Source organism: Microchirus variegatus (genome assembly GCF_963457635.1).
Source record: "Microchirus variegatus genome assembly, chromosome: 17".
Taxonomy (NCBI): domain Eukaryota; kingdom Metazoa; phylum Chordata; class Actinopteri; order Pleuronectiformes; family Soleidae; genus Microchirus; species Microchirus variegatus.
The window spans coordinates 12,075,084-12,095,821 of NC_139818.1; the positions used below are offsets into that span (position 1 = coordinate 12,075,084).

General features: G+C 40.6%; 1 protein-coding gene across 1 annotated transcript in view; it reads right to left on the bottom strand.

Annotated features, from left to right (window-relative positions):
- Window positions 1-20,159, bottom strand: part of LOC310938994 (testican-2) — a gene marked incomplete at both ends in the record, with an annotated part of 51,707 nt that extends 31,548 nt beyond the window's left edge. Inside the window, one exon of the mRNA XM_083903661.1 lies at window positions 19,974-20,159. Coding sequence (XP_083759787.1) covers window positions 19,974-20,159 — 186 coding nt within the window. The remainder of the gene's footprint in view (window positions 1-19,973) is intronic.
- Between the last annotated feature and the right edge of the window lie 579 nt (window positions 20,160-20,738).

Genomic DNA, 20,738 nt, shown 5'->3' on the forward strand with positions numbered 1-20,738 from the left:
TAATGTGACACGGTCAGGTGCAGTCTGTGTGCTAAAGGACACTTAGACACACACACACACACACACACACACACACACACACACACACACACACACACACACAAACCGAATCCTTAAACTTGAACACACACCTTCAGCCCCTTAGCTGCTCTGCTTCAAACACATCAAACATCGAGTGAAGTAAAAGACAACACAAAAGTGTGAAAGTGCGACACACACACACACACAGATAATGAGCTCCTTTCAAATAGTTGCTGCTGCTAACAGTTTCTTTCTGTTTCTCGTGTTTTGTTTTGAAACTATTTCTTTTCTTTGCACAAAAACCTCATTTGTGGTCCCTTGATTAATGACACACACCTGCCCTCATCAGTTTCACCTGTGTCTCTATGCCCTAATTTAATATTCACTGCCTGGGATTCTCACAGCCAGATTGTCCTGCAGCATTGATGTCCAGAACCAGGGCCTTCCTAGGGTTTGTCACTTTTCTATACTCCAGTTTTTAAGCCTAAACCTGCAACCTGCAACACCTATGTGTTTGCATTTTGAGTCCTTTCTCCTGTGACTAGTGTGATACAACCAGAAGCTATACCCCCAAATTAGCTTTAGAGGAGGTGGTTGATCGACTTTATGATAAAACTAGATCATAAAAATGAAGTTAAAGTGTATTTCCAGTGTATTCATTTGCAGTGCAGCCATTTTGAGATGTCATAATAGCAAAATCACAGGTGCAAATTATTGAATTAATAACGTCTGAGTTCCATTTAGCTTCACCAGTGTCGGGGTGCATGCTGGTTCACTGTCATGATGAAGTGAACAGAGCCGCTGTTCATGTAAAATCTGTCAAAATGGCTGCTGTGCAAAATGCCCACTTGATGCAGTATGATGTAGTTGAGGCCATTACATAAATACTGTATGCACTCCTGAGTAGTTCAATGTCTTATTTCTTAAATTCTGCTTAGTACTATTTTTATTTCAGTTTGTGCGTAATCTCCTTCAAACCAGGGCTGAACAAGTTTGAATAAATATCTTATTGCGATTATTTTTGACAGGAATTTCGTTTGCAATATGATTAAAAACAAAAAGGATTACTGCAGAGAATAAGAATGAGATATAAATCATTTATCTAAAATGATAATTTGACACATTTTGGCTTGAACAAACATTGCACCTCCTGAGATTTGAAAATTGCAGTCGGCTGTATTGCATTGTAATGTCCATTCATTGTTCAGAACTACTTTTTACTTTTGCAAACCTCTTCTTTCCTGACACATCTGTGTGATAAAGCATTCAGCATGGTGGCATAGTTGACAAGTCTTTAACTCTTGACTTAATCATGCATATTCAGTCAGGAACACTGACTGTGGTCATGATTAAACCATTTATGGCATCAAATGAAAACGCAGTTAGACTTGGCATTAATGGCTCTACTGTTTAGATGATCCCTGGTTCGATTGCACGCATGCAACATGCTAAGACAGACAGGGAGCACAATGCATGAATACAAGAGTTCAAGAGTGAGCCCAATCAAGACACTGAAAACCATTTTGAACTATTGAGCATGATGATGATGGAAGCTGGGGATAGTGGGGGCAAAGCTTTGCCAATAGCAGTGTGAGGCAGCATTGGTGTAGCAGGAAAACAGCATAATATCAATAATATCATAATCAATTGATCATTGTTTGTTCAACTACACAGATATATTAAATTATGTCACAGGAGACATTTCCAGACAGATTTATAAACAGACTCAACAGCAAAGAAAAGCTACCTTTTAAAGAGTGACGTGGCCTGATTTCGCACCTACACTTTAGTAGACGACACATTTCAGGAGACGGAATCCCTCTTGATTGTGGCAATAAAGGGTTTTGTTTCATCCTCAACAAAACCCCTTGTTGATATTCTGAAGATTGTATTTGCAGAAGACACGACTTACGCAGCAGGATACGAGTTAGAGGTTAAATGATGATGTGGACATTTTATAATTCCCTCCAGCTGTCATTTAATCAGCCTCGTGAAGTCATTTACTCCAGCAGTGACTGAATAAACGCACGCTGATGGATGGATTGGTGATCTGGGTCACGTCTGTCATAAAAAGACACCTGGGAGAGGCTTTCCTCGGCGAAGTGCACTGCTCCTGGTCCTGGGCCCTAAACTGCAGATCAGATCACAGTGGTGGTATCTGTCTCCGTGACTGGCAGGACATTGCCAACTCATCATTCCCGCGGGTCGTCACTTGCACAGTTATGTGCTTCGCCAGATTGATGTTTTGCGGAATTAGCTACGTCTCCCTGCTTTAAATCGCGGGGAAAAGGGCAGAGAGGCGGAGGCGGCCCGTGAATCTACATTCCACTCTCTGTCTCTCTGTAGTTACCAGGGAGCAACAGGAGTGCGTCTCACCGTTGCCGGGGCCATTATGGCGCCCCAGTTCTCACACTGGGGCCTGAGTGGAAAAGGTAATGTCTCTGTCTTTTTGTGTCCCCCGCTGCCTTTGAAAATGGGAGACACTAATAGCACAGACCCACCGCAGATTGAACCACTTAGAAATGCATTAGAGTGGTCCAAAATGACAGCATCTCTTGGCCTGAACTCACCGGCTTTAGAGTGCCAAAACACTGCATCTTCACTTGAGCATGAGGCAAGAATCAACAAAAACTATGGAGAATATGTTTTCACCTCTTCTTTTAGACCTCCCTCATATGTAAATATGTGGTTCCTTTGCCTGTATAAAGACACACTAGCTCAGTTTGCTCTCACTGAATTGTAACAGGTCTCAGATTTCTCTACCATCGATGCTCTTAAAGACATAAACATGATCTATGGTTGTATTACTAACTGTTTAGGGTGATTAAAGCCATATATGCATGAGAATTTTCACCACACTCCAGATAAAGCAGGAAAACCCACACACAAAAATGGGGGGTGTCTCTCCATTGCAGCAAAAACACCAGAGCACTGTGGGATTAAGTGGCAGCCCCGACAACACAGAGCTGGATCAAATTGATCATCTGAGCTAAGCAGCCTGCAGGCAAGGCACGCATGTTGTTTCACAAGGTAAAGACGCCTGCCTGCAATGCAGTACAGTCTCTGATCACAGAAGGACTCTCAGCCAACTGTCAAGTGTGCATCCATTTTTGAAATGAAATGCAGAAATAATGAGGCTTTAGGTTTTGCGATAGGAACGCAGATGACTTAACAAAGCGGCAACGTCGCTTTCTGTCAAATCAAAGGCAATTTCTTTGATGGTTAAAATAAAAGAGGCTGTTTTTTCAAATAGAGTTGAAGACATTAAAAGCTTGACGATGAGAAGCGCTCTTCTCTCTTTTTCGTTCGTAGCTGCTGCCCCTCGGCTACATTTCAGTAAGTTGCATCACAGAAATTAACCTTTTTCATTCTCAAGAGCTCTTCAGCCGTGGGTCTCCAAATCCCAGGCGAAGGAGCACATGAAACAGTAGTAGCCAGGCTCACTTTCTGGCGACAGACACCACGGCTGAATCAAGGCACTGCATGCTCCGAGAGATGCAGTAATTGGAGAGGAGGAGGACGCGGAAAAATTGGATTTCGTTGGACCCCGCTGCTGAGCCAAGCAGAACTCTGGAACGCCGGAGTCTGAGCAGAATGTTTTATACACACACACACACACAACCATTTGCAAAACAAAGAAGCAGAAAGAGAGGTGGCAAGCTTGCAGGTTGAGCTCTTCATATATTCCCCAGGGAACTCTCAGCCTCCTATACTCTGCTGAGCCATGCTGCTGCTGCATACAATGTTAGCAGGAAATGAAAAACAGATATGCTGAGGTGTTTGGCTCCACAGAAACAAAAAATATTTGAATCCCAATTTTCTACTTTTCACTTAATCTCATACTTAACTCATCGATACTTCATCAGCATGCATGCGTAGAAGGAAAAGCTCAAATCTCATTTGTTGCTGGCATGCTTATCAAAAGCAGGAAAGTTAAATCCATTTTGAATGTGGTAGAGGCTAAGAAAATAACACTCCAATGCACTCCAGCCAACTGTTTTGTTTCCCTGGAGAATGAAGCAAGCCTTGCAGGATTTTGCTACTTCCAATTCAAACTATACAAAGTAGTTACGGAGTTGTAGTTGATTTGGAAGTTTTGGGGTAAACAGACATTGTGAGGAGCAGATCTGGGCCATCCTATCTTCATAATATTTGATATAATCTCAGGAAACTGTCAAAAACGAAATAGCAGCCAATACCACACACGTTTGGTGCAATAAATTAAAGTATTATGTATATTTGAGCTATTAAGGTGCTATTTTATTTAGTTCATTTTTCTTTATTACAAAGTCGCCCTTTGAGTTGACATGATGAGATGCTCCACTGTATGCTTATACAGTCTGTCTTTCATCATGTTGATGCCACTGTTAGAGTAGATGTAGAAGCATGTTCTTTTAAACCGATATAGTAAGGGTATGTGAGTGAGTAAAAAAAAAAAGACCTTGAATTATCTGTTTTCATTGAATATCATAATTAATATGAGTTGTTTCATTTCAGTTGGCAATACTATGCTCAGCTACATCCAGGTCATCCATGCTTCAGGAGATGCTTTCACAACAGCAGGAAAATGTCCACAGCATTTAGGTGAGAAGTGGAAACCGAAGCATGCAAAAGGCTCATGTGTGGTTCTCGCATTACATGAGCTAACTCAGACGTGATTTCATGTGACGAGGGGACTGGCAGACATTTACAAATGGCCAGACTTTACACACAGTATGTAATTTGCGATGTTTGGATCATGAGCTTCAGCTCACTTCGCGATGAAGTGACTGAGCCTTTGATCGTTTTTTAAAAGTTGCTTCTGTCTTGCTACAAATCAGCTGTTTTTATAAAAGTGTGACAACTGATTATTTTCTCTCTCTCTCACTCTAACACATTGTCATGCTCAGATTGTCCATGTCAATTTATTGTGAAAATGCCTCTTATTTTGAAGTTTTCCTGTCCCTATCTGTGTGCACTTTACTTTTCCCCTCTGTGATTATCCCAACCTGTTTCACCTGTGTCTTGTTCGTCATCTCCCTGATTCCTCAGTGTATTTAATCACACCCTTTTCCTTTGTCTTGTTGTGAGTTTGTCTTTGTTTGTCACCAACCCAACACCTACTTTTTGAGCGCTCCTCTCTGTCTGGGATTTTTGTGGATTTTTGTTCGTGCACGTGAGTGCTTCTGTGAATCTGTTAAACTCAAGATTGTCACGATTATCCCGCGCCTGTGTCGATACGCAATTTGAGAATCTTCGTTCCCGTCTGCCTGACTTGTTTTTCCGTGTTTTTAATAAAGACTGTCACTTCCCGCCGCACTGCATCTGGGTCCAGTCCTGTTCATTAGACACATCCTATACCTGTTTTCAGCAAGGCTTTTATTGTGTAATAGCTGCAATCCATGGCTTCAAACTCAAACAAAGAGTTCTGGCATTTACAGCAGTACAGCGAGGGATTTACGAGAATATTATTGATGCAGATTTTCAAAGGTGAACCCTATGTAAAACACTGCAGCAGCTCCGTGAAGCAGATGACATCATTAAAAGCTACCTTTAATACAAATAGAGATCTATAGAGTGTTATTTTAGTGCATTTTAATTGCAGAAATGTGTCTGAATGAAGCCTGAATTAATTTAAGTATTAAGAGACAGGCTTATGTATTTTTTATGACTTTTGTTGACAGCAAAAACTGAACACTCAATAACCAAATAATTCATTTTCCTTCAGCCGAACAGATCTGCTCATTAAAGTTTAGTTTATTGTGTTAAAAAGTGAAACCATTTGAGCGTGCTCACCCATTTCACCACTGTGACCGTCTATCTGTGCTATGATGATTATGTTTTTGCCATTTCCAAATTATGAAGTGTTTCCTCCTGTTGTTTTAATTATTTTCACTCATGACAAGTGCGGTGAAGCTGCACAGCTCTTTCACAACCGTGAGACGCAGAGTTTGAGAAACCAGCAGCATTGGTTAGGAGAAGATAATGATGATAACCCTCACATTTGAAATGCCGCAGGGAGCAGGAAGAGACGGCTCACAGGGGTAGCTAAGTTAAATATGCTAGCTGGCTGATTACATTTAATTCCCCCCGTGTGCAATGGCGATGAGAATAAATTGGGTTGTTGTGACTGCTGATAATACTAATCTCCAGCAGTGGCGGCAGGATATTACAGTAAAACAGAGAGCCACATTGAGATGTCACGTTACGGCTTTCGGAAGGACTACATCACACATAAATGAGATTCTGTCGAGTTCTTCCGACTGGAAAAAAAACAACCTATCAGCGCTTTAGCTTTACATCCTATCCATGCTATTCCAGTTGCATTATTAAGGTCATTTCAATATGACTATGGAGTGTTTTTCTCTTATGCTGCCAGCTCAACTAATTGACAGTGACTATGTCTTTCTTTCACATGCAAACAAATATATCCCCCACATGACAGATAAATAGAGTTTGTACAAGCACAGGATCACAGTCCCATACAAGCAGCATGTCCTTGACATCTAAGGCCTGTCCCACGCTAGAGGATAATTGCCTTCAGATGCCTTCAGATGCCTTCAGATTTAAGGCAGATTTGAACAGATTATCTGGCCAAATTACCCTGTAGTGTGATTTCAAATTGTAAGTATTAAACATGTTTGATGTTTAATGACTGGACAGTGATTGGGGCGCGAGCAGAACCCCGCAATAACCAATGAGAGCGAGTTGACCGGGAAATGAACCGGATGTTGTGCACTTTTGTTTAGAACCGTAAGAACCGTAACCTCGACTTTGAAACTCGAGATCACGACTTTGAAACGCGATATTTCAGAAAAATGACGGGAAAAAAAATCTAAATTTGAAAAAAATGACGAGATCTCGAGTTTCAAAGTCGTTTCAGGGGCTCTGTCCGACTCTGCTCTTTGTAAAAAAAAAATATATATATATATTTTAAATGGAAGTGTATAGGACAATGAGCCTAATTCCCACATGATTTATCACGGTAGTAAATATTTTACTGACGAGTTAAGGATCTCAAATTTCAGGTCTTCTTCAATAACACATGAGCACATTTTGTTCCCTTTATAGGAACATTGAATAAAGCAGAACATTTCTGACACAGTGTGGTTAACAGCTGGTATCATCCAGTAGGTGCCTCTTTGAACCTCACGTATTACAACCTAATCTAGCCAAATCTCAAGGTTTCAAAATGGGAGTTGCCACTTGGCCCGAGTGGAAACTATAATTTATAATTCTTCATTTTTCTTCACTTAATTATTTTTTTATGAGTGAATGACATTTCTTCACTTGTCGTAAAGTGTAAATGAGAGCCTGAAGTAAAAGATACAAACGAGTATAATGACTACAACTTTGTCACTGAGCTCCTTTCATTAGTGTTGTTTCCTCCTCTGACTCCGCTTTTGTTTGCTGGACGTATTTGTGACATCACAGTTCACGCAGACCAACCACTGACAGTGGGAATGGTGTTAATTGCCTTTCTTTCACAGGTTCATCTGGGTTTATCATCTAATAATAGTGTGAATGCAGCTTTATATGCAGCTACATTAGAGAGGAGACTCGGCTCTGCCTCCCATGCTCCTCCACATGCTGCTCTGGGACAGTTGAAGCCAAAGACAAATATCCGTCCATCTTGTCCTATGTTACCATCAAACAGACACACAAAGCAGTAAAGGAGGCTAATTCACCCCAGGCAAGAGCATGTCCTCCAAGTTCCTGTAGCTCCCTGGCCTGATTGCACAGTTCTTGCCGTGCTATTTCAGCAGTGACTGATTTGTCGCCTAAAGCAAAGAACTTGTGCACCTTGCATTATCACACCTACTGTTACTGAACATAAATGATACGACGGCGTTTGCTTCGACGATGTGTTGTTATTGTTGTTGTTGTTGTTGCAAGAGCTTGGTCCTACAACATTAATGGTACCCACAAACACGCATCTATTCGAAAAAAAAACACAAAAGCCAAATACAAAATGTTAAGGACAGCGTTTTCCTGCAGGCTGATTATGTTTCCACCTGGCTAACACTCGACATCCACAAAAATACTCTTCTTGCACTTTCCCCCTGGGTTTAATAATTTCTACTCACACAACACAGTTCTGGCAAACAACCTCAGCACGTTCCTTGAGTTTGTAAATAACTAATAAATAATAAAGGTCACAGTAGTCGAATGACAGATGAGTTTACAACTGCCAATAAATACAGGTAGATTCCTTTGTGTTGACTTTCTCATGTCTGACATGTTATACACTCGCAACCTGAGCCCTAGTTCTATTTTTATAAACCTCAGTCTTAACATAAATGAGGAGACAAGAACCTTTAACCACCCGACAACAAAAACACTGCACAATGAGTGAAGGTAAAGCCTCACACACACTATAATATCTAAATATGAAAAGGATCTGTTGGATTACCTTCAAATTTCACTTGTATTAACAATTTTATTTCAATTCATTTTGATTGCTTTCATCAATCTTCAATGGAATGGAACCAAATTTTGGACAAACCTTCAGATGGATGAGTACAGTAGACTTGGACTTCTTTATTGTCCATAAAACTTGCATAAAATGGAAAACTGTCTTTGACAGTGGCATAAAGACACACAAGAAACACACAAAGTGCCTAACTGCATACATTTTTCTGACCATGGGCAGTTCTTTGAAGGATGGCCAAGGCCGATGGAATAAATAGTATTGGGTAAAGTATTTGAGTATTTGCAGAAACAGTGACATGATATCCACATCTGCCTTAGCTATGTGTTTAGTATTTCTTTTACTATTATGGTATGGTATTTAACTGCCTTAGCTTAAAAATAACCACACTGGCAGAATCCAAGCCCTCTTTAAGCTGCAAAATCCATCTAAACTATATCATCATCATGTATATTTTATCAAAACGACTGCTAGAATTGTGCAAATGTTATTGGGTCAAGAACTCACCATAGAGCTAGATTTCTTTCCAATAAAACCATGATGATAGAACGGAAATATTATATACTTTGTTGATGTAATGCAAGTCACTATATTCCCCAACATTATCACATATTTTCTTCATATCCTCGTTTCTGTTATCAACTCATAGATCTTCAGTGGAGTCTTTGGGCGTGTCATTATGCCAAATATGGAATGGAGATATACACACAAGCAGAGTGGCAGCATTTATTGCTCTGCCTGCAGCTATAAGCACAGAGGAGCTCCAGCAGCACAGAGACAACGCTCAGGCAGATGCCACGATAAATAATGCATGACGAGAAAAAAAAAAAAAAAAAAAAAGCTCGAAGAAGGAGAACCTTGGAGGAGCTAATTATTCAGCTCAACATTTCAGCAACTCACATTGCTGCTGGTGCGAGCTAATATACTGGTGAAGTACTGTAGGTGCAGCCGGGCTCCATTGTGATTGATTATGCATCGGTCTACATGCCTGTCGTGTCCTATCACCACAGGTAGTTTTTCCCTCGTACTCAGCCATGGTGGAAAGAAACAAAAAGATTTTGTTTAGTATAGAACAATGTGTTGGTTATAAAACATCTGCTGTTTCAGGCAGCTGTCTCTGTTTCCTTTTTTTTTTTGGTTTCAAAACATAAATTGGTGTCTGGCTTTTCCACAGTGGCTACAACACTCAATTAGGAGTTACCAACACTGGCCTGGGGAAAACCAGTAGGATTCCTGTTTCCAGTGTAAGTCACAAGTGACCAGTATAATCTACCCCATTCCCACTGGCCAAGAAAACCTGCTAAATCTCATATTTTAATGAGTTTTTCACCAGTGGGAACGTGTTCAATCGGCATGCACTCGGAGGTCATATGACTCGGCAATGCACTCCAATTTAACTCCACTTAGCATCAGTGGGAACATAAGACCTGGGTGCATATGCTAATTTCTTTTTCATCTCCTCTGTTTTTGCCAGGGATGCAGCATCTTCGGCAAACTTGTGGCCCGCAGTCCCTTATTATCAAGTCATAATGAGTTATTTCTGTATGTTTTTTCATAAATATATTGTTTTATTGTGAACTACATCTTGTCATTATCATTTTCATATCGCCAACCCCTTACTGAACAGTTCGTTTTTCCTTCGTCCCCTCCTGAGCTGACTCAATGCTCAGTGGCCCCCAGGGTCATTTGAGTTTGAGACCCCTGATCTAAGAGATTGATATAAAAAGGGACCAAAATAAAAGATGCAACATAGAAACCACCAGTGGGCGATCGCTCTCAGCCAGCAAAAGAAGGTCAGCTTCTTCTAAAATGTCATCAAATATGTACAGTGTTGTATTTACATTATTACGTATTCCCGTGGCAGCTCAGCTTCAACTGTTCCCTATGGGACGACACGGAAAATGCAAATGCAAAATCGTCACTTCCAGGGAAGCTCAGCTTCCACGACAGTGGGCGGCAGGGTGGCAGAGTTGCAGAAACATACGCCACAGCGGAGCCTTTTGTGCCTCAGCCCTGTGTGGATTTTGCGAGGGAGACAAATAGCCCGCTCGTTGTGTGTCATTTGCTCAGCGATAGAGCCCATTTTCATTTGTACGTATGCAGCGTAAACAGAAACGCTATCATAGTGTTTCAGTTTTACATAATTATCGCGTTTCCTTGTTCTAGTTGTATTCATCAAAAGAGTTGCAAAATGAATAGAAAATATAGTCAAGACATAGATAAGATTAGAAATAATTATTTCTTTCTTTTGTCAAAGAACCAGAAAAACTGTTTTCAGCTGTGCTAACATCATTGCACAAGGGTTTTCAAGGGTTTTCTAATCGTCCAATAGCCTTCTAACGCGATTAGCAAACACAATGTACCATTAGAACACTGGAGAGATGGTTGCTGGAAATGGGCCTCTATACACCTATGTACACGTTCCATTAAAAACCAGACGTTTGCAGCTAGAATAGTCGTTTACCACATTAACACTGTAAATAAAGTGTATTTCTGGTTATCTTCATTGGAAAAAAGGTGCTTTTCCTTCAAAAAATATGGACACCACCGCAGTGTTTGGAAATAGTGTTAATAGGCTTTTTAGTGGTTTCAGCTGGTTTTAAAAATCCCAAGTGTACCGACTAATTTTAGTGATTTTTAAGTGGCTATGCAGGTAGTGTGATAAACAAGGTTTTGTCTCTTTCCACCACTTCTGACCTTTGATCTCATTAGTGTGCAACAAGCAGGTCACCACAGACAGTTGACTTGCTTCTCAGATTCACAAACGTTCTCCTATCTAAACTTTCAACCCCCAGCACTGTCATTCTCTTTTAATTGCGGGGGGGAAAGGCATCATTTCTGGATTCTGTTTTTAGCATAAATCCTGTGGGAGGCAAATAAATGACTGAGGCTCATGACAGGAGGAAAAACAGCCACAGCTGGTGTAGTGACTTTGAGCTACGCTGTATGAAATGGAGCTCAGTGTCATCTGTTCACCTCCAGAAAAAACAGAGTGAATCCTAGGTTTGTGTGTTTATCAACAAAAAAAAAAAAGCAGAACTGATGCGAGATCAGTGACCGAGCTATCGCCATTATCTCAGCAACAACAACAACAACAACGACTCTGACTCATGCTTGGATTTGTCATCAGGTTATTTTTTGGCACGTTGGGCTTATTTCCTGTCCAAATGATTGCGTGTTGCCAGATAAAGTGATGACAAGTGACAAGCAAATGTGAACCGATCATTTTTGGATGTTCAAGCCAAACAAAAATGGATTGAGCTTCGCAGTCGAGTATGTGTGTACGTTTATTTTATTTTTTTTACACAGTTTTCTGCCAAAATATCCAATTAAATGAGTATAATACTGTGTCAGATAGTGAAAGGAGGAGTTCAGACAAATCCAAGAATGTTTCCATTCGCTTCAGTTGCTTTGTGTTTAGTGTTTGTTTTGCAAATTGTGTTACTTTACGGCATACGACCATTTCAGTGTAGATGTTTGTGACTATTAATGTGTGGATTGCTTATTTGGTGAATTAAAGGTGAGAAAACATTGGAAAAATGGCTGTCACATGCAATCAAAACAGCCAAGTTGCATTCAATTTACAATGAGATAAAAGTCTGAAAATTATAAATTCATTCAACATTATATATGTATAAATATGTGGATATCAATAAATTCGACTCAAGCTGAATTACCATAATCATCAATAAATGTAAGATGCAGATGTTCGTGAGTTGCAACTCGGAGTCATTTACAAACAAACTTTCATGAATATTTAAGGTGTAGATTCACACTGCAACGCTTGGATTAGATTATTATCTGATTATTGCATTTATTACTGTCCTAAATCAAATAAAAATGTGATTCCTCACTCTCTGCTAATCATAACAAGCAAAAGGAGCCAAGGAGCTGTTTACCTGAAGGAAAAAAAAAAAAAAAGACATAGCAATTTTCCCTCATTAAAAATGGAGCTGGCAGCAGAGAGCAGGTGCAGACCTTAAACAGTGCTCTGTGGTTGGCTGAGAGGCTGCACAGCTCCTTAATGAGTTCCCTCTTTTGCAGTCGCACAGAGAGATGGGAGAATCTGGCCGTGAATGAACAGCTCAGTATTGTTCACATGAGTGGTGGCGCGAGCTCCAACTGAGTGAGTCCACCTGAACGCACCAGAATGCAAAGTGGGAGGGAGAAAAAAAAATTCTGTTGAATTCTGTTCAGGAGAATATACTTTGTCGTATATATCTGACGTCCTGACATTTGCAGTACTGCTTGAACATAAAAGGCAGACATAACTGAGCTTTGTGAAGCTCCCCGCAAACCTGCTGTGGATTCTCCTGACTCTGAAGTCTCATTGTTCTTCCTTTTCAGTGTTTTCTCATTAAGTCCCCACGGTGGATAATCATGTTTACACTAGACCAATTTAAACACCGGTCAGATCAATCAAACCGTCGTCACACTGTTTAAATTGCTTGTGGTGATGTTTTTTTTTTCACCCCCTTCCCCCTGCTTCATTTCCATGAAATATGAATATTCCTGTTTGCCAGGACAGCGACTAAACATTCTCAGAGTCTCTCTCTGCCTCGTACGACTGAGAATTTTCCTATCTGAGCAGAAATATGAGCAAATCTCTGTCTCCTCACGTGCTGTGATTCAACTCCTTGCCCAAAGTGTCATATTTGGAGACCTTATCATTGTATTTAAAGGTGCCATATGTAAGAATGTGGCCAAAAACTGTTACTGCATTCAAATTCAAAATACCGTGGTCTTTTAGGTTTCGTTTTCTGACGTAACTGGCAACTCGTGGTTGCTCGGCAGCTGAGACTCTACTGACTGCAATGACTGGCAGACGGCGGTAGGTGGCGCCACATGCCAAAACATGAATTTTAACTATCAGTGAATGAAAATCTTTTTATACAAACAGCATCAATCCAAAAGTGGGGAAAACACAATTATCATTTTTTTTAAATATTAAATATTATATTATATAATATTTTTAGTCTAACCCACACCCACACACTGGATATAAAAAGTACCAGCTGTGACTGCGTCCTCATCTTTAATGTTTTTTTTTTATGAATTTAAATCACAGCACATTAATACAACTTTGATGAAACCGATCAACAGATTTTTTCCGGCTTTGACATTTAAGAGACTCTCTCTAATGATCAGTTTCGAAGAAGATCTAATTATTCTACCGGGATTCAAATTTGTAACACACACACAAAAAATAGAAAAAGTCAAGCAGAAGCTGTGAATGAATGAATGAATGATGTGTCAATAAGACTATAGTTATCTATGATTGAAGCTGTGATGAAGGTGATGTTGATTAAAGAACTCAAATGAAGGCACAGTATGTGTATAGGGTGACGGATAGAACAGTAGGGGGTGGAGGTGGGACTTTCTTTAACATTTATATGTATATGTGTATGTTTATATGTATGTATGTGTACGTATATGTGTATGTATGTATATATATATGTATAGATTTTATTTTATTTATTATTATTTGAACTATTATTATTGTTTTATTGAATTATTATTTTTGGGGTAAAGGCAGTCATGAGCTACCTGAAATTATTTTGGCTTGGATGGTGGTGTGTTTTCCTTCCTGTCTTGATATTTTTGTGAATATAGAGAGCACTTGTATGTTGGTTATGTTCAATTTTGTTAAAAATCAATAAAAAAGTATTTAAAAAAAAAAAAAAAAAAAAAACTGAAATAGAGCAAAGCCCCAAATTAACAATCGTTTTACACTGAATATTTGGTTTTAGAAAAATAACATGATTACATTTGTCACTGTATTTCATAATACAGTAATAAAAAAAGATTTTCTATTACAGTGTCAGTTTAAATCGTATAAACTCCGTACTGCAGCCCCAAAATGCCCTCTCACATTTGGACGTGTCGAATTTAGATTCCATATGTAGCTTCACAGACAAATTGAAGACAAACTAATCTTCTTAGGACAGTAGGGGGGTCCAGCTCGAACCGATTCCTTCTGACATTGAGTGAAAGGGCATCATTACACACATAGACTGTGTATAAAATGGACTTAGTCTTACAGCTGCAGAACAAACTCTCTCCCCTTTAGATTTTTGATTTGACTGGTGTCATTTTGGACAGGAAGTTCAACTGCAGCCAGGTTTCTATTGGACATGTCCATGTGCTGTATTTCTCTCTAAAAATGGAACACAATTTACAAAATTGACATCATTTTCTATTGAAGAACTATCATTAGAGACCACAAACTCCTCTATATCCATTTATATAGAAAGTGTATTTTGGTAAACCCACCAAAGTTCATCTGCAAAAGTATCTCGAACCAGATTCAAAGTAAAAACCTTTCTAACCACTGAACCACCGCATTGCTTCCAAGGGAGGGAGGGGGGGGGGGGGGTTCAACAGTCCCAAATATGCTGCAGGAGGCTCTGTGAAACCAGACAGGTGATGCAAACCACTCAAACATCACAGATGTGTTCAAATTTGCATGAACGCATTCATTTGCATTTCAATTACAAATTCCCCCAATCCTCCAATCTGTGTCCCGGGGGGGGGGGGGGGGGACACATGTGGGACACATTCCCACAAACGTGGTCCAAGGTAACGCAAGGTAATGCTCCTATTTGGCAGAGACACAGATAAGACGATGATGTTGTTTGAGTTGATATTTTCTCAGCGATGAGATCAAACAACCGTCTGCTTGTCAGAGCAGAGACTTGGATCTGAGCTGTGCTTATCGACTCCTCCTCTGAAATGTCTGCCATCCAGATTCATGCCACGTAAAAAAAAAACCAAGAATACAAACCATTATCTCTCGCTATGCTCACATGTAACCATAGATAGTTCAGCTTCAGGTGCTGATGGCAGGGAGAGAAAAGCAGCGACTGGGTGACTGAAAATCCAAGTCATCCAATTTACATAAATACAGGGTGGGGTACGTCCAGCTCGGCTAAACAGTGGCATCAATATCAGGTTCCAAAATGACCATAAAAAATAAATGACAGCCTCTCTTTAACAGTTCAAACAACATTATAACCTTCATGAAGTGAGAAGGATTTATTGCTGGAGGCGGTTGTATTAAATTGCGTAGGATTTAGCCGAGTAATAAACCGGCATATGCTTCCTTTCTTGTGTTTAACCCACTTATTATACACTTACTCATTCAGGCAATAATGAAATAAAGATACAGAACGAGACTTTTGGACGATGTCGGGTTCGTGCGATATGGCAGCACGGTCAATAAGAATTGGCTGTAATGCACAGCAACGTCAGTATAAGCACAATACTGATGTTTTCATGCAGAGACGGTATTTCACGCTATCTGATTTGATGTAACTTAGCTGGTCTAAACTTTTGTGGGCTGATCATCGATTCAGAAATGTGAAAAATGCAGCTTTTCGGCCTCCACGCTGTGCTTTGACGTCTCTTTGACCTGCATGAAAGCGCAGTGAAATCAAAGCGAAAAGTGTTGTTGTCTCGAGCTGAATCTCATCCACTAAATCATGCGATGGATTCCATTTCTGACCTTTCTATCAACTCAGATTTGTCATCAACCAGAACTGAATCAGTTAACAGTGTGGGGTTTCTTTGGTTTATTTAAGATAAACAATAATTGTAGCATTCGTAGGAGAGAGAAGCCATTTTGTTTTCCCTTCCTTTCGTCTCTGGCTTGGTTCATTCTGTCTCTTCTTCTGTTTTCGATGTAGTGTTGCAGCACAACTACAGCGCTGGCATATGTACTAAAGCGTTTTGAGTCGGGGTTTCAGGGGTTTCCGTGTGGGCGAAACGGTATAGAAAAAGATGGTTTAGCGTTCCGTGCCATTTTCCATCTGGACGCGGCCTAAGTTAGGAGCTTAGGTACGTTTTTCTGTCATTTATTTTCTGTTTTCTTTTTGGAGGTATAAGATAAGATATATAAAGATAAGTTTTTGTTTGTTATTTTGGCATCGGTCCACTCCACAAGTTAATAAAACTTGCGACGCATGGTCAAGACTTTTGACTTATTTGGCTTTCTTTGGAAGATGCACACGCACGCATGTTACCGCTGGTTTCCCTCGGCCAGGGACATAAAAAGCCTCAGACAAAAGACATTTAAGATGTTTCTGCTGTTAGTTACCTTAAAGGGGACATATTATCCAAAATCAACTTTTTAATCATTTAAATCCTTATATTTGTATGGACTCTGGAGTAGAGCTTAGATAGGGCCCAAAAAATCAAGCCCGACCCAAGCCGAGCCTGTGCACGTTGTGTCCGAGCCCGGCCCGGCCCGACAAACTAACTGTAATTACGAGCCTGAGCCCGATTTAAACCCGACCCTTTTTTAATACGTGAGCCATAAATGTAGCAGGAACTTGTTGTACCTGCTGCCTCAGTCTAATTTACAACAATAACAGAGCCGCTGAGATCCGCATCCATGCACGCATATGTTGCTATTGACGATAAGCTTCCGGGTTTTTAAATGATGCGTTCATGGCCGCAGGTTTTTACACCGTCACACAATACGACGTGCTATAACATACCGCGCGAACACGACGAGGGAGAAAAAACATAAATGCTTGATCGAGGGCCCGACCTGGCCCGGCCCCGAGGATAGTGGCGTGAAATAATAGGCCCGGCCTGGCCCACGGGTTCAGAATGAGCCCGGGTCGGGCTCGGGCAGAGAATCTAAACTCTACTCTGGAGGCCCGATTAGCCCGATCAGTCTTTTTTCACGGTCGTGTGAAAAAAGATGACTCACTCATGTTTTTGTTGTCCTCAGTGTAAGTACAGGACATAAAACACGCCATGTTGACTTCCGCACTCATTGGTCACAAGACGCTAAATTCCTAGAATTCAGAAAAAGAAGTCAGAAAAAAACCGGAAGTCCGCGAAGTGTTCTACTCTTGGCTCAACAGTGCAGCACAGAGTCCTACACAAACTTCCAGCCTCAGAGGATTTATCTGTCCAGTGGATACATGTTATATATGACGGCAATGTGCCTGCTAGAACATGCAAATGATCACTTTTCCAAATGCTAACTGCTGTTAGCTCCCAGTAGCCTCTGTGGCTGATGTCATTTCCTGTCCCTTAAGTTTCGTTTAACTGCTGTGGTGCTTCATTTTGATGGTATTTTGACCAGAGCATGTTCATTAGGACACCAGGGAAATAGTTTAACTTGGATAAATAGGGTATAATATGTCTCCTTTAAACATCTCTAATTTGTTTCTAAAACACATTTTTATCTTATTTGTTGACTCTGTCTTCACGTTCCCCGACAGAATTGATTTCGCTGGCGTACCTGTCACTCACCCACCTCCATATGTACCTGTACAGGTCATTATGAAAATGTCTCTTTGTGCAGGTGATTCAGACATGATGTTGTCACTATTAATGAAGCTGTCCTCACACTGTGTCTCTCTCTCTTTCTTCCACTGGATGTCGAGCATTAATGATGTTTTTAAAATTATGTTTTTGCATTTTAAGGGAGGAGCTTTGATGGCAGAGCAGAGGAGAGGGGGTCGGACAAATCAGTTTCAATCTTTCCCAGACTCCTACTTAACTTGATTTTCTCTTTTATTTTCCCCGAGATAGTTTCCTTCATTGATGGCTATCTGGAACTGGAGAGGATTTTCAACAACTTCCACAATAACAGTGTTTTAGAAACCAGCTACTAATTACAATCACTTTTATTCAGTCACATGTCATTAGTTTCTTGTACAATTCTCTGATTGTAATTAGTTGTACACAGAATGTAATTAGGGGGAAAAGACAGCATTAGTATTCAGTATCTGCCCATGTTGGGGCATCAGGATCTGAATAAGATGGAGAAATTGGTTCAGGTTTAACATCGCTGTCCTTGAGATTATAATGTTTGTTGCTGTGTGCAGCAGAAAACACAAAAATGTGCATAGATGTGCTAAAATTCACATCAACTCATAGAAAAGCACATGCATCGGTGATGACCTGTCAAAACAAGATCGCTGTCAGTTCCGAACCGACGTCAAATAAAAGATCAGAGATCGTCAGTATCACTCGACGGGCACAAGGGACAGAAAAATATCTCATCCTGTCAGCTCTGGGTGAGTGAGAAACAGTTTGGTATTCTGTTTACACAGGGGAGGATATTCCTGTAATGTCCATATTTATATCAGGCCACTGCGGGCAATGGTGCAAATTAATGAGCGGGACTGCTTTATGGCTGTGTGGGGTTTACAAGGTATTGCTTAACCTTGATTTATAAGGCAATTAATTCAGCCGATCAACCAACTGCAATCGCTGCCTTCACGAACCAGTCAAACGGCAGCAGGGTTTCTGAATGTCAAAGAATGTCACCGCTGTGTTAAATTTAAAGGAATAAATAACGTAAAAATCTATACTGTGATGTCACAGTGACCTTGACCTTACATGGTTTAGGGGCTCGTTTTAGTGAGTTTTTGAAGCTGGTTGGAACAAACTCTCCAAAAACTGCACCTCCAAACACAGCTGATGCCAATGCAGGGACATAAGCCCACACAATTTTTAATTTATTGTATCTATAAATTGTTTCATAATACATTTTCCTTTAAAATGTACTGTATTATAATACACATTATATGGCTAAGATAAGCTCTCTTTTTTTTTATCCACAACACTCGTCCATTATTTAGATTACCTGCTGGATAATGTCATACAATATCTACACAGAGTTAATTGACTTATTAATGCAACTAACACTTATTTAATTGGATTTCTGTTTCTTGATAAGTTTAATTAATGTGTATGTATAATTTCCAAGCTCATAAAAGCAGCAAATGCAGGTGAAGAACTACTATCATTCTTGATACATTCATTTCCCTATAATATGACTAAATTACACTGCCTGTAATTTTGTAAATGAACAAAAAAAAAAATACAGATCCTCAGAGGAATGAATTTTCTCCCCTCAACTTGATATTTGTGATTTGGAGGTGACTCATGTGGTGTCTCGCTGTGTTTAAAAGCTCTGAAAACCAACTGTGAGCCTTACAATCAATAAGTATTGATCAGTGAATACAGACACTGTTCAGAACGTCACAGTTACCCCTGAAGGAGCTTGGAAATGGCTTCTGAGACTCGGGCTATAATGTCATAAATGTCCTCTTAGCTGTATTTTATTCCTCTATATAGAAAGCCCATTGATAAAAGTGTCCATTTAACCACACAACACAGTGTGGAGTTGTCGTGGAAGTATCACGAGAACATGAGGCACTTCAAGAAAACATGTGAATATATTACCATTTCATACGGCGCGAGCACTGTCGTGCACATGCACGCGCATGTATCCATACATATCACCTTTAAAAAAAAAAAAAAAACAGCCTGTGTTGTAAGTATATGTGATGCAAAACGCGATAATACTGCAAACACCTGCACTTCAGAGCGACACTTGCACTCTGTGCGCAAAATCACCTGGGAAAACACACACACACACACACACACACACACACACACACACACACACACACAACCTCCTCCTCCTGCTGCCGCACATGCACGCACAGAGGAAACATCTCATCTCACACACATTATTTCTTTCATTATTTCCAACAACAATCACAGCACTCACGTCTCTGAAGCGATTCCAGTGCTTGAGCTTGCGACTGTACTGGGAAATGGTTGACAGCCACTGCTCATCTTCCATGAAATTCCCGGCTTTTCCCGCTTCGCTGCCACTTTTCACGTCCACCTGGAGCGAGAAACCCACGAGCAGGGACAGGGACAGAGACAGGGACATGGGCAGGGAAGCGACCATGATGCTCGGGTCTGTTTGAGCTGGAGATGTATCCTCCTCTTCCTTCTCCACTTTCTCCTGATGCTGTTACTGTTAGTGCTGCTGCTGCTGATGCTGACTGTCCTCGAGCCAAGGATCCACACACAAGACTGATGCTAGAGAGAGAGAGAGAGAGAGAGAGAGAGAGAGAGAGAGAGAGAGAGAGAGAGAGAGAGAGAGAGAGAGAGAGAGGGAGAGTAGAGAGAGAGAGTGCTTGTATTTGTTACCTCTCTGGGACACTTACAGCCATAAACACTGACCTTCTCACCACCAGTAGTCCTCATGGAGACCAAGACCTGGACCTTACAGAGTGAGGACATTTTGGCTGTTTTTTTAAAGAGGTTTTCAGGGGTTAAAGGCGCCATATGTAAGAATGTGGCCAAAAACGGTTACTCCACTCAAATTCAAAATACCGAGGTCTTTTCGGTTTTGTTTTCTCCGCCATTGTAGCTCAGACGTAACTGGCAACCCGTGGTTGCTCGGCAGCTGAGACTCTACTGACTGCAATGATTGGTAGGTGGCGCCACATGCCAAAACCTGGGAGCAATGCTTCTGAGAGCG